Genomic DNA, 14866 nt, shown 5'->3' with positions numbered 1-14866 from the left:
ACCCATTGCAGCCCCCATTATATGTTTCCAATCAATGCTATGGCTCTGAAGTTAAAGACAAGTGGAAAGCTGTGGCCTGAAGCCACAAGTACCTGTGCGAGTGTTGAGCCAAAGCAGAAAGCTCTCCACCTTTGTCTCTCTGCAAAGATCCGTCTCTCACAAAGAAGGAGTGTTGCAAAATGGCTGCCTTTTCTACTGCAGTAGGAGTGCCCTTTAATTTGCGCCCCCCGCGCCCTGCAGTGACTGAGAACCGTTCCCCTCTACCAGTCGCTAGGGGCGCCAGGTGCACAATAGGCCGGCGCCACTGAATTTCCGGTTTGGGGTGAACAAAGGGCGTTGCACGATGAAATGACGTCAGGATCTGCGCGCGCAGCTGAGCGCGCGCAAAGGCTTTGCGCCGCCGCTAAATCTTTACTGAAGTTGGGGAGAGGCGCAGATCGCGCTGCACCCGGCCGCTAGCCGCCTAGCGCCCCACATCTCCTCCTCCTAAGGCGCTAGCGGCTGGCGCAAACAACTGAATTTCTAGGCCTCTGTCTTTAGCCACACTCTGGTCAGTGTGTTTTACCCACACTCTGGTCAGTGTGTTTTACCCACACTCTGGTCAGTGTGTTTTACCCACACTCTGGTCAGTGTGTTTACCCACACTCTGTTCAGTGTGTTTTACCCACACTCTGGTCAGTGTGTTTTACCCACAATCTGGTCAGTGTGTTTACCCACACTCTGGTCAGTGTGTTTACCCACACTCTGGTCAGTGTGTTTTACCCACACTCTGGTCAGTGTGTTTTACCCACACTCTGGTCAGTGTGTTTTACCCACACTCTGGTCAGTGTGTTTTACCCACACTCTGGTCAGTGTGTTTTACCCACACTCTGGTCAGTGTGTTTTACCCACACTCTGGTCAGTGTGTTTTACCCACACTCTGGTCAGTGTGTTTTACCCACACTCTGGTCAGTGTGTTTTACCCACACTCTGGTCAGTGTGTTTTACCCACACTCTGGTCAGTGTGTTTACCCACACTCTGGTCAGTGTGTTTTACCCACACTCTGGTCAGTGTGTTTTACCCACACTCTGGTCAGTGTGTTTTACCCACACTCTGGTCAGTGTGTTTTACCCACACTCTGGTCAGTGTGTTTACCCACACTCTGGTCAGTGTGTTTTACCCACACTCTGGTCAGTGTGTTTTACCCACACTCTGGTCAGTGTGTTTTACCCACACTCTGGTCAGTGTGTTTTACCCACACTCTGGTCAGTGTGTTTTACCCACACTCTGGTCAGTGTGTTTACCCACACTCTGGTCAGTGTGTTTACCCACACTCTGGTCAGTGTGTTTTACCCACGCTCTGGTCAGTGTGTTTACCCACACTCTGGTCAGTGTGTTTACCCACACTCTGGTCAGTGTGTTTTACCCACACTCTGGTCAGTGTGTTTACCCACACTCTGGTCAGTGTGTTTACCCACACTCTGGTCAGTGTGTTTTACCCACACTCTGGTCAGTGTGTTTTACCCACAATCTGGTCAGTGTGTTTTACCCACACTCTGGTCAGTGTGTTTTACCCACAATCTGGTCAGTGTGTTTTACCCACAATCTGGTCAGTGTGTTTTACCCACACTCTGGTCAGTGTGTTTTACCCACACTCTGGTCAGTGTGTTTTACCCACACTCTGGTCAGTGTATTTTACCCACACTCTGGTCAGTGTGTTTTACCCACACTCTGGTCAGTGTGTTTTACCCACACTCTGGTCAGTGTGTTTTACCCACACTCTGGTCAGTGTGTTTTACCCACACTCTGGTCAGTGTGTTTTACCCACACTCTGGTCAGTGTATTTTACCCACACTCTGGTCAGTGTGTTTTACCCACACTCTGCCCAGTGTGTTTTACCCACACTCTGGTCAGTGTGTTTTACCCACACTCTGGTCAGTGTGTTTTACCCACACTCTGCCCAGTGTGTTTTACCCACACTCTGGTCAGTGTGTTTCCCCACACTCTGGTCAGTGTGTTTTACCCACACTCTGGTCAGTGTGTTTTACCCACACTCTGGTCAGTGTGTTTAACCACACTCTGGTCAGTGTGTTTTACCCACACTCTGGTCAGTGTGTTTTACCCACACTCTGGTCAGTGTGTTTTACCCACACTCTGGTCAGTGTGTTTACCCACACTCTGGTCAGTGTGTTTACCCACGCTCTGGTCAGTGTGTTTTACCCACACTCTGGTCAGTGTGTTTTACCCACACTCTGGTCAGTGTGTTTTACCCACACTCTGGTCCGTGTGTTTTACCCACACTCTGGTCAGTGTGTTTTACCCACACTCTGGTCAGTGTGTTTTACCCACACTCTGGTCAGTATGTTTTACCCACACTCTGGTCAGTGTGTTTTACCCACACTCTGGTCAGTGTGTTTTATCCACACTCTGGTCAGTGTGTTTTACCCACACTATGTTCAGTGTGTTTTACCCACACTCTGCCCAGTGTGTTTTACCCAAACTCTGGTCAGTGTGTTTCCCCACACTCTGGTCAGGGTGTTTTACCCACAGTCTGGTCAGTTTCTTTACCCACACTCTGGTCAGTGTGTTTTACACACACTCTGGTCAGTGTCTTTACCCACACTCTGGTCAGTGTGTTTTACCCACACTCTGGTCAGTGTGTTTTACCCACAATCTGGTCAGTGTGTTTTACCCACACTCTGGTCAGTGTGTTTTACCCACAATCTGGTCAGTGTGTTTTACCCACAATCTGGTCAGTGTGTTTTACCCACACTCTGGTCAGTGTGTTTTACCCACACTCTGGTCAGTGTGTTTTACCCACACTCTGGTCAGTGTATTTTACCCACACTCTGGTCAGTGTGTTTTACCCACACTCTGGTCAGTGTGTTTTACCCACACTCTGGTCAGTGTGTTTTACCCACACTCTGGTCAGTGTGTTTTACCCACACTCTGGTCAGTGTGTTTTACCCACACTCTGGTCAGTGTATTTTACCCACACTCTGGTCAGTGTGTTTTACCCACACTCTGCCCAGTGTGTTTTACCCACACTCTGGTCAGTGTGTTTTACCCACACTCTGGTCAGTGTGTTTTACCCACACTCTGCCCAGTGTGTTTTACCCACACTCTGGTCAGTGTGTTTCCCCACACTCTGGTCAGTGTGTTTTACCCACACTCTGGTCAGTGTGTTTTACCCACACTCTGGTCAGTGTGTTTAACCACACTCTGGTCAGTGTGTTTTACCCACACTCTGGTCAGTGTGTTTTACCCACACTCTGGTCAGTGTGTTTTACCCACACTCTGGTCAGTGTGTTTACCCACACTCTGGTCAGTGTGTTTACCCACGCTCTGGTCAGTGTGTTTTACCCACACTCTGGTCAGTGTGTTTTACCCACACTCTGGTCAGTGTGTTTTACCCACACTCTGGTCCGTGTGTTTTACCCACACTCTGGTCAGTGTGTTTTACCCACACTCTGGTCAGTGTGTTTTACCCACACTCTGGTCAGTGTGTTTTACCCACACTCTGGTCAGTGTGTTTTACCCACACTCTGGTCAGTGTGTTTTATCCACACTCTGGTCAGTGTGTTTTACCCACACTATGTTCAGTGTGTTTTACCCACACTCTGCCCAGTGTGTTTTACCCAAACTCTGGTCAGTGTGTTTCCCCACACTCTGGTCAGGGTGTTTTACCCACAGTCTGGTCAGTTTCTTTACCCACACTCTGGTCAGTGTGTTTTACACACACTCTGGTCAGTGTCTTTACCCACACTCTGGTCAGTGTGTTTTACCCACACTCTGGTCAGTGTGTTTCCCCACACTCTGGTCAGTGTGTTTTACCCACAGTCTGGTCAGTGTCTTTACCCACACTCTGGTCAGTGTGTTTTACCCACACTCTGGTCAGTGTGTTTTACCCACAGTCTGGTCAGTGTCTTTACCCACACTCTGGTCAGTGTGTTTTACCCACACTCTGGTCAGTGTGTTTTACCCACACTCTGGTCAGTGTGTTTTACCCTCACTCTGGTCAGTGTGTTTTACCCTCACTCTGGTCAGTGTGTTTTACCCACACTCTGGTCAGTGTGTTTTACCCACACTCTGGTCAGTGTGTTTTATCCACACTCTGGTCAGTGTGTTTTACCCACTGTATTGATTTCTTTGTGGGTTCAATGACGAGACATTTATGAAAGAGAATGTCATTTAATCTAAAGTCTGTTCAACTCTTTATACAGCATTTACAGGAGACATGATGCTAGTGATGCATCTAGAACGAAACTGAAACTAAAACCCAACTGCCTTGCTTGTCTCGGTCACATGCCCTCTGCTGGTCAGGCACAAGCAATCAATACATGCAATTATGCTGGTAAGGCATGATAATCAAACAGGCAAATAACATCACTATTTGCTGATATCATTACATCTCCCTTTATTAAAACAAAAGTATTTTACTTTTATCTAACAACATGTTTTCTTTGTATTAATCTACATTTTAACTGTAACACTTAATGAACTTACATTATCAATACACTAGAACTTGAAGAAAGAATAAGATAACATTACTTCCTTCTATAACAATAGTCCTTAAATTTGCTCAATGAGTCTCTCAGGAGGCTTCACGTGTCTTGAGGATTTTCTGATTGATTGTCCTTGAATCTGAGTTGTTGCCTCAGATGATTGGTTCTCAGCTGTGTGATCAGTTTGTTCAACAGTATCAGTCTCTTGACCTGCTGTGGCTGGTCCCATGAGAAGATCTCGACGATTTCTTCTCAGAACAGCACCCTCATCTGTCTGAATGGTGTATGATCTTGGTTGAACTTCACTCAGGACAGTTCCCTTCTGAGTCCATGTGTTTGTTTTGTCTTTGAACCTTACTTGGTCACCAGTGTGGAGTTCAGGTAGGTTTTGTGTTCCTCTGTCATAGTAGTACTTTTGCTTTTCTTTCTGTTGTTCTTTGAACTTCCTCACTTTCTCCCCCTCTTTTATTTTCAGGAGGTTCTCCGGGATGGGTAGGTTTGACCTTAGCATACGTCCCATAAGGAGTTGGGCTGGTGACATACCACACGCGAGCGGCGTTGTGCGGTATACAAGCATGCTCTGGTAGAAGTCAGTTCCACTGTCTTTTGCCTTGTACATCAGTCTTTTCACTGTGTGTGCGGGCTCTCCTGGGTCAACAGCTCTGGACAACGTGTCTGCTGTATACATCAGCTTACCCGGTGTGTACGCAACATTCAGTTCATCATAGACTGTCTCTCCTTCGCTTTCCACAACGAGGACTCTCTTTACCAGGTTCAGTCTCTCACAGGCTTTTAAACCTAGTATGGCTTGCACATCCTTTGGCACCACGATTAATGCTAGCGTGTGCTCTCTGTCCTTGTGTGTTACTTTGACAATGCATCTTCCTTTCACTGCTTTACCAGTACCTGAGTATCCTGTCACTTTCACTTTTATTCCATGTATCTTTGGTCTGGGTCTAATTTTCTTAAAATCAGTCTCTGATATCACATTAACTTGTGCTCCAGTATCCAATTTAAATGGAATATGTACTCATTCACTTTTAGTGTCAACATCCAGTCTCTTTCTTCTTTTTTGTTTTCAGACACAACATCTACATTGAACTCCTCTATCTCGCTTTCATCTACTGTATGGACCTTGCTTTGTTGCGCTTGGTTCTTACAGCAACGGGCATAATGGTTGTTTTTGTTGCAACTATTGCATGTTTTACCATATGCTGGACAATTTCTTGGTGTATGCTGTGTACCGCATCGACTACATAACTTTCGATTGTCCCTTTCATTTTCGTTCGCTGGCCACGCCTCTTTTTTCACATTGGCGCTCTTTTTGTTAAACGGTTTGTGTCCGTTCTTACTCACTGCATCCACGTTGCAGCTACTGTCACTGAACAACTCCTTTGCCTGCAACTTCACGGTCTCCGTAGCCTTACACAGAGCTATGGCTTTTCCCAGGTCTAGATCTTGCTCTCTTAGCAGTCTTTCCCTTCGACCATTATCTGGAATACCACACACCAGTCTGTCTTTTATCAGCGAGTCTGTCAGTCTCACAAATTCACACGATTTGCTTCTGTTTCTCAGTTCAGTCACATACTGATCAATAGTCTCACCCGTTTTCTGCACACATGTGAAAAATCTGTGCCTCTCAAACGTCACGTTACGTTTAGGTATGCAGTAGGCCTCAAACTGTTCCATTATTTTATCTAGCTTCATTTTGTCTCCATCAGCAGCGAATGTGAAGTTATTATACACCTCCAGCGCTTCATCACCCACGACATGTAAGAACACTGACGATTTCTTTTTATTACTTTTCTCATCAGCTCCGATTGCTGATAAATACAACCCCACACGTTGTTTGAACCTTCTCCAATTTTCAGCCACATTACCTGTCAGCTGAAGCTTCGCCGGTGGGAGTAAACCTTCCATTTTTCACTTCGTTAGCTATTCTCTAATGGTAAGTAACGATGTTCTCTTTTGGCTTGCTAATCTGTGGAGAGCTGATTTAACTTCAGATTTTTCCTCTTCATCTCTTTCAATCACTTCTGACACCATGTATTGATTTCTTTGTGGGTTCAATGACGAGACATTTATGAAAGAGAATGCCTTTTAATCTAAAGTCTGTTCAACTCTTTATACAGCATTTACAGGAGACATGATGCTAGTGATGCATCTCGAATGAAACTGAAACTAAAACCCAACTGCCTTGCTTGTCTCGGTCACATACCCTCTGCTGGTCAGGCACAAGCAATCAATACATGCAATTATGCTGGTAAGGCATGATAATCAAACAGGCAAATAACATCACTATTTGCTGATATCATTACACCCACACTCTGGTCAGTGTGTTTTACCCACACTCTGGTCAGTGTGTTTTACCCACACTCTGGTCAGTGTGTTTTACCCACACTCTGGTCAGTGTGTTTACCCACACTCAGGTCAGTGTGTTTTACCCACACTCTGGTCAGTGTGTTTTACCCACAATCTGGTCAGTGTGTTTACCCACACTCTGGTCATTCTGTTTTACCCACACTCTGGTCAGTGTGTTTACCCACACTCTGGTCAGTGTCTTTACCCACACTCTGGACAGTGTGTTTTACCCACACTCTGATCAGTGTGTTTACCCACACTCTGGTCAGTGTGTTTACCCACACTCTGGTCAGTGTGTTTTACCCACACTCTGGTCAGTGTGTTTTACCCACACTCTGGTCAGTGTGTTTACCCACACTCTGGTCAGTGTGTTTTACCCACACTCTGGTCAGTGTGTTTTACCCACACTCTGGTCAGTGTGTTTTACCCACACTCTGGTCAGTGTGTTTTACCCACACTCTGGTCAGTGTGTTTTACCCACACTCTGGTCACTGTCTTTACCCACACTCTGGTCAGTGTGTTTTACCCACACTCTGGTCAGTGTGTTTTACCCACACTCTGGTCAGTGTGTTTACCCACACTCTGGTCAGTGTGTTTTACCCACACTCTGGTCAGTGTGTTTACCCACACTCTGGTCAGTGTGTTTACCCACACTCTGGTCAGTGTGTTTTACCCACACTCTGGTCAGCCTGTTTACCCACACTCTGGTCAGTGTGTTTTACCCACACTCTGGTCAGTGTGTTTACCCACACTCTGGTCAGTGTGTTTTACCCACACTCTGGTCAGTGTGTTTTACCCACACTCTGGTCAGTGTGTTTACCCACACTCTGGTCAGTGTGTTTTACCCACACTCTGGTCAGTGTGTTTACCCACACTCTGGTCAGTGTGTTTTACCCACACTCTGGTCAGTCTGTTTTACCCACACTCTGGTCAGTGTGTTTTACCCACACTCTGGTCAGTGTGTTTACCCATCACTCTGGTTAGTGTATTTTCACACTAGCCACAAGAAGGTGGCAGTGTAACTCAGTGCTAAACTAACACCCTGGATAAAATGAGTTCTATATTTGAAAACAAACACGGAGATTTGTTTGAATGTAGGAGAAAGTCATACAAGATCTCTGGGTGGGTTTGGATTTGTTTATGTTTTGAAATTATTTTGATGCGGTTTGGAGAAGTGACTCTGAGCTGTTGACCAGCCCCTGTGTGATCCACTTCCCGCTCTCCCGGGCACGGTGCCCTGGTGCCAGCGGACACACCCACAGCTGATCGGCTGCTGGTGGCCGCGGATCGAGAGTAAACTCGGCAATGAGCGCGGAAGTTCAGGAGCGAGAATGAGAACAACAGAATTAAAGAGAACCGGTGGAGCGGGTTGTGGGGCCGGGAGCGGAAGCGGGAGCCGGGGCCCTATCCTTGGCTCGGGGCGGGTACAGGCGGAGGGAGTGAAGCCCCCTGCAGCCGAGCAGTGAATGCCAGCTTCCAGTGAGTGGCTCGCTCTGCGCTCGCTGGATATCCGCCCTGGACTTTTGTTTCTCTCACTCTCTGGCGGACTCTCCTGCAAAGCATGGATTTAAAAAACGAGCTGCTTAAATCCATCTGGTACGCGTTCACCGCCCTGGACCTAGAGAAGAGCGGGAAGGTTTCCAAATCCCAACTGAAGGTAAAGACGATGCAGCAGAGAAAGGAGGGAGGGACAGTATGCCTGGGTGCAAAATCATTCGCTTTATTTAAAAGTGCTGCTAACTTCTGCACGCAAGAGGTCTCAGCTCTCGGGCTGGTGGCGTTCTGTAAAGAGCAGGGAATTCTCCCAGTGTCCCAGACAACTTTTATTCCTCAACCAATATCACTGAAACAGATTAGTTGGTTCTGTGAGCCGTAACTCCGTGGGTAGCACTCTACCTCGGAGTCAGAGGCTGTGGGTTCAAGCCCCACTCCTGAGACTTCAGCACATAATCCAGGCTGAGAGTACTGAGGGAGCGCTGCACTATTGGAGGGGCAGTACTGAGGGAGCGCTGCACTATTGGAGGGGCAGTACTGAGGGAGCGCTGCACTGTCAGAGGGGCAGTACTGAGGGAGCGCTGCACTGTCGGAGGGGCAGTACTGAGGGAGCGCTGCACTGTCAGAGGGGCACTACTGAGGGAGTGCTGCGCTGTTGGAGGGGCAGCGCCGGGCTGTCGGAGGGGCAGCGCTGCACTGTCAGAGGGGCAGTACTGAGGGAGCGCTGCACTGTCAGAGGGGCAGTACTGAGGGAGCGCTGCACTGTCAGAGGGGCAGTACTGAGGGAGCGCTGCACTATCGGAGGGGCAGTTCTGAGGGAGCGCTGCACTATCGGAGGGGCAGTCCTGAGGGAGCGCTGCACTATCGGAGGGGCAGTACTGAGGGAGCGCTGCACTGTCGGAGGGGCAGTACTGAGGGAGCGCTGCACTATCGGAGGGGCAGTACTGAGGGAGCGCTGCACTGTCGGAGGGGCAGTACTGAGGGAGCGCTGCACTGTCAGAGGGGCAGTACTGAGGGAGCACTGCACTGTCAGAGGGGCAGTACTGAGGGAGCGCCGCACTATCGGAGGGGCAGTACTGAGGGAGCGCTGCACTGTCAGAGGGGCACTACTGAGGGAGTGCTGCGCTGTTGGAGGGGCAGCGCCGGGCTGTCGGAGGGGCAGCGCTGCGCTGTCAGAGGGGCAGTACTGAGGGAGCGCCGCACTGTCGGAGGGGCAGTACTGAGGGAGCGCTGCGCTGTCAGAGGGGCAGTACTGAGGGAGTGCTGCACTGTCAGAGGGTCAGTACTGATGGAGCGCTGCACTGTCGGAGGGGCAGTACTGAGGGAGCGCTGCACTGTCAGAGGGGCAGTACTGAGGGAGCGCTGCACTGGCAGAGGGGCAGTACTGAGGGAGTGCTGCACTGTCAGAGGGTCAGTACTGAGGGAGCGCTGCACTGTCGGAGGGGCAGTACTGAGGGAGCGCTGCACTGTCAGAGGGGCAGTACTGAGGGAGCGCTGCACTGTCGGAGGGGTGGTGCTGAGGGAGCGCTGCACTGTCAGAGGGGCAGTACTGAGGGAGCGCTGCACTATCGGAGGGGCAGTACTGAGGGAGCGCTGCACTGTCAGAGGGGCAGTACTGAGGGAGCGCTGCACTATCGGAGGGGCAGTTCTGAGGGAGCGCTGCACTGTCGGAGGGGCAGTACTGAGGGAGCGCTGCACTGTCAGAGGGGCAGTACTGAGGGAGCGCTGCACTGTCAGAGGGGCAGTACTGAGGGAGCGCTGCACTGTCGGAGGGGCAGTACTGAGGGAGCGCTGCACTGTCAGAGGGGCAGTACTGAGGGAGCGCTGCACTGTCAGAGGGGCAGTACTGAGGGAGCGCTGTGCTGTCAGAGGGGCAGTACTGAGGGAGCGCTGCACTATCGGAGGGGCAGTACTGAGGGAGCGCTGCACTGTCAGAGGGGCACTACTGAGGGAGTGCTGCGCTGTCGGAGGGGCAGCGCCGGGCTGTCGGAGGGGCAGCGCCGGGCTGTCGGAGGGGCAGCGCCGCGCTGTCGGAGGGGCAGCGCCGCGCTGTCGGAGGGGCAGCCCCGTGCTGTCGGAGGGGCAGCGCCCTGCTGTCGGAGGGGCAGCGCCGCACGGTCGGAGTCTCAGTACCGAGGCAGCGCTGCACTTGGGAGGGGCTGTACCGTGGGAGCACTACACTGTTGGAGTGTCAGTACCGAGGGAGTGCTGCACTCTCAGAGGGGCAGCACCGAGGGAGTGGCATGCTGTCGGAGGGGCAGCACTGAGGGAGTGCCACGCTGTCGGAAGGTCAGTACTGAGGGAGCACCACGCTGTCGGAGGGACAGTACTGATGGAGCGCCACACTGTCGGAGGGGCAGTACTGAGGGAGTCAGAAATCTATCGACTTTTTTTTGAATATACCCAATGACTGAGCCTCCACAGCCCTCTTAGGTAGAGAATTCCAAAGATTCACCACCCTCTGTGTGAAGAAATTTCTTCTCATCTCAGTCCTGAATGGCCTACCCTTTATCCTGAGGTTGTGGCCCCTGGTTCTAGACTCCCCAGCCAAGGGAAACATTCTCCCAGCATCCACCCGATCAAGCCCTGTAATAATTTTGTATGCTTCAATGAGATCCCCTCTCAATTTTCTGAATTCAAGAGAATACAGACCTAGTTTACTCAATCTCTTCTCATACAACAGTCCCACCATCCCAGGAATCAATCTTGTGAACCTTCGTTTCACTCCCTCTATGGCAAGTATATCCTTCCTTAGGTAAGGAGACCAAAATTGTGCACAGTACTCCAGGTGTGGTCTCACCAAGGCCCTATATAATTGGCCTAAGACTACTTTACTCCTGTACTCAAATCCTCTTGTAATGAAGGCCAGCATACCATTTGCTTTCCTAATGGCTTGCTGCACCTGCACATTCACTTTCAGTGACTCATGTACAAGGACACCCAGGTCCCATTGAGCACCTGCATTCCCCAATCTTTCACCATTTAGGAAATACTCTGCCTTTCTGTTTTTTCTACCAAAGTGGATAACTTCACATTTATCCACATTATATTCCATCTGCCATGTTCTCGCCCACTCACAGAGCCTGTTGAGATCCTCTTGAAGCCTCTTCACATCCTCTTCCCAACTGACACTGTCACCTAGCTTTGTATCATCAGCAAATTTGGAAATGTTACATTTAGTCCCCTCATCCAAATCATTGATCTAGATTGTGAATAGCTGGGGCCCAAGCACCGATCCTTGCGGTACCCCACTCGTCACAGCCTGCCATCTTGAAAAAGACCCGTATCCCTACTCTTTGTTTTCTGTCTGTTAACCAATTCTCAATCGATGCTAGTATATTACCCCTAATTCTATGTGCCCTAATTTTGTTCACCAATCTCTTGTGTGGGACCTTATCGAAGGCCTTCTGAAAATCCAAATACACCACATCTACCGGTTCCCCTTTGTCTACTCCACTAGTTACATCCTCAAAGAACTCCAATAGGTTTGTTAAACAGGATTTCCCTTTCATAAATCCATGTTGACTCTGCCCAAACTATTAGTTTCTAAGTGCCCAGTTATTGCATTCTTTATAATAAATTCCAGCATTTTGCCAACTACTGATGTGAGGCTAACAGGTCTGTAGTTCCCCGTTTTCTCTCTCCCTCCTTTCTTAAATAGCAGAGTTATATTTGCTATCCTCCAATCTGCAGGAACCGTTCCATAATCGATAGAATTTTGGAAGATGACAACCAATGCACCCACTATCCCAATGGCCACCTCTTTCAAAACCCTAGGATGTAGGTCATCCGGTCCCTGGTATTTATTGACTTTTAGTTCCATTAATTTTGCTGGTACTGAGGGAGCGCTGCACTGTCGGAGGGTCAGTGCTGAGGGAGTGCTGCACCTTCAGAGGGGCAGTACTGAGGGAGCACCATACTGTCTGCCCTCTCAAGTGGACATTAAAGATCCTATGCACTAAGAGCAGGGGAATTCTCCCTTGTCATTTGGCCTATAAGTAGGACTATTAAAGGGAAAGGGGTTAACCAATAAAGGGGAATTGACAGACCATTAAACATGCAAATTAAAGGGGAAAGGACCAGCCATGAAATAGGCACATTAAAGGGTAAGGCACATGCCATTCAATCTGTACATTGATGGAGAATGTGACTGCCGAGTTGAAGTAACTGGTTTCTGTTACATTACCCATTCTGTCTGCTTAATTACAGTGAATGTGTTTCTCTGCTCCAAGTGGCACTGACTGTAGCAATCTCCTCTTGCTCACTAAACCCCCCTCCCCCCCACCAGCAGCAGAACTGTGTCCTACGACAACTCTATAATTCCCAGTAGGGAGGGTAAGTGATGTCACCACAGTACCCATCAATCTCTTAGCATCATTCTCATTGACTAGGGATTGTCAGATCCATGTTTGTCTAAAATTGCGAGTTGGAAAAAGTCAATGCCAGGGCAACACTGTTAATGGGTTGACCTGGGGATAGAGCATAAGCACCCCATAACCCAGGGAACCGGAGAGTGGGGAGTAATGAGTCCGGGAGAGTGGGGAGTAATGAGCCAGGGAGAGTGAGGAGTAATGAGCCGGGGAGAGTGGGGAGTAATGAGCTGGGGAGAGTGGGGAGTAATGAGCCTGGGGAAAGTGGAGAGTAATGGGCCGGGGAGAGTGGGGAGTAATGAGTCGGGGAGAGTGGGGAATAATGGGCCGGGGTGTAGTGTATGTGCCTTTAAGAGCCCCATCTGTACTGTAATGCCGGTAATGGCCACTCGGGCTATATAAGCCTGTATATTGTGTTGTATCAGTTAGTTCCCCTCCAGACTTTGTTTAGTAAACACCTATGAAACCAACTCCTGTCTTCAGTGTCTCTATCAACACACAGACACAACAGTGGCGACGAATTGGAAACGGACTTACCTGCAATTCAGCAGCACCTCAAGGACATCGATTCCTCTGGCGTCCAAAGTTGAAGAAAAATCAAGAAAAAGAAAAAGCTGTGGTTTCACCAGCTAGCCAAGCTGGTGGCAGGTACTGCAATACTCCTTCCTGGGCGTCGGGCTGGGGCTCCAGCGGCTGGCTCTACAGCTGGGCCAAGCAGCGAAAGCGGAGGCAAGCAGTAACAGACGGGGAGGGAGCACTCGGGAGACGGCCGGCGCTGCAAGCAGGTCGGCGTTTAGACCTAGAGAGAGAGTCCGGCGGGAACGAGTCTCCAACTGTAAATAAATAAATAAAAAGAACGGAAACCGCGGGAAACAGCGTTGTCATCGGCAGCAGCGGCGGGGAAGCGCGGGAAGCGCCATATCTTTTCTGCAGAAAAGAAAGAAAAGCGCGGGAAGCGCCATTTTATTTCTAGGATGCCTAAGTCTGGCAATATTGATGCTTTTGATAACGAGATAGAGGATTGGACCACATATGTGGAAAGAGTGGAGGTATATTGCACCGCAAATGGAATAGAAGATGAAAAAAAAGCTTCAGTACTGCTAAATCTAATGGGCGCAAAGACATACGGGCTGTTACGAAATTTAATCACTCCAGCCAAACCAAAGGACAAGAATTTTAAAGAAATTGTTGATACCCTACAGGAGCACTTAAACCCAACACCGCTGCTGATAGCGGAACGATTCAAATTCTTCAAGAGAAATCAACACAAGAATGAAAGTAATGCTGATTACCTCACCGAATTAAGAAAGCTATCAAAACACTGCCAATTCGGGGCAGGACTAGCAGATTATCTTCGAGACAAATTCATCTGCGGTCTCTTAAGTGAAGGAACACAGAAAAGGCTGCTTTCTGAAAAAGATTTAACACTGGACAAGGCTTTCAGTATGGCTGTATCATACGAAGCAGCCGCAAGAGGAGCTGCAGAGATACAACAAAAGACACAGGACTTCGGCACCCATGAAATGACACAGGGTTTCGAGAGATGTTATCGCTGCGGCAGATCCACCCATGACCAGAGGGACTGCTGGTTCAAGGACAAAGCATGCAGGCAATGCGGAAAGATTGGACACATTGCACGGGTATGCCGATCTGGACAAAAAAAATCCACAGACAAAAAAAAAATCAATAAAGAAAAGTACAGAAAGGTACAAATGATGACGGACAGTAGCTCCGAAGACCAGAAGATCGATAGCAACTCCGAAAACAAGAGACTAAGCTGTCTCAAATTACATAATGTAATTGCCAAAGATGATTACCAGACCATTTGGGTTACCCTCACGATAGCAGGGTCCCCAGTTAAAATGGAGCTAGATACAGGATCAGCTCTGACCGTCATAAATCGACGGGATTACGAGCGGCTATTTCCGCATATACCTTTAAAAGACACATCCATTATCTTGAAAACATATACGGGGCAGAAAGTATACCCCAAAGGAAAAATAAGGGTGCCTGTTGTATACAACGGCAAGAAAATACAAAAGTTGTATTTATACATTCTACAAGATGGTGGTCCACCGCTGTTGGGACGTGAATGGATCAGGAAAATACATTTAGACTGGCACTCCATTCAGGCACTGACGGTGACCAGTAAGAAA

At 49.0% G+C, this 14866-nt stretch overlaps 1 protein-coding gene across 3 annotated transcripts in view; it reads left to right on the top strand.

Moving 5' to 3' along the window:
* The first annotated feature begins 8032 nt into the window (after window positions 1-8032).
* LOC147105969 (differentially expressed in FDCP 6 homolog) overlaps window positions 8033-14866 on the top strand; it is a 185146-nt gene continuing 178312 nt past the window's right edge. For 2 of the 3 annotated variants that reach the window (XM_086008580.1, XM_086008578.1), the window contains exon 1: window positions 8034-8503. In XM_086008580.1, the coding sequence (XP_085864706.1) occupies window positions 8408-8503 (96 nt within the window). In that variant the 5' untranslated portion in view covers window positions 8034-8407. Of the gene's footprint in view, window positions 8504-14866 lie in introns of all 3 variants that reach the window. The other variant, XM_086008579.1, reaches the window with a different exon arrangement.

This window comes from Somniosus microcephalus, chromosome 16 (assembly GCF_052327205.1).
Source record: "Somniosus microcephalus isolate GS21.2 chromosome 16, FLI_Smic_1.0, whole genome shotgun sequence".
Classification (NCBI taxonomy): domain Eukaryota; kingdom Metazoa; phylum Chordata; class Chondrichthyes; order Squaliformes; family Somniosidae; genus Somniosus; species Somniosus microcephalus.
Note: the sequence above shows the minus strand (reverse complement) of the source record. Positions and strands in the feature narration are given on the sequence as shown.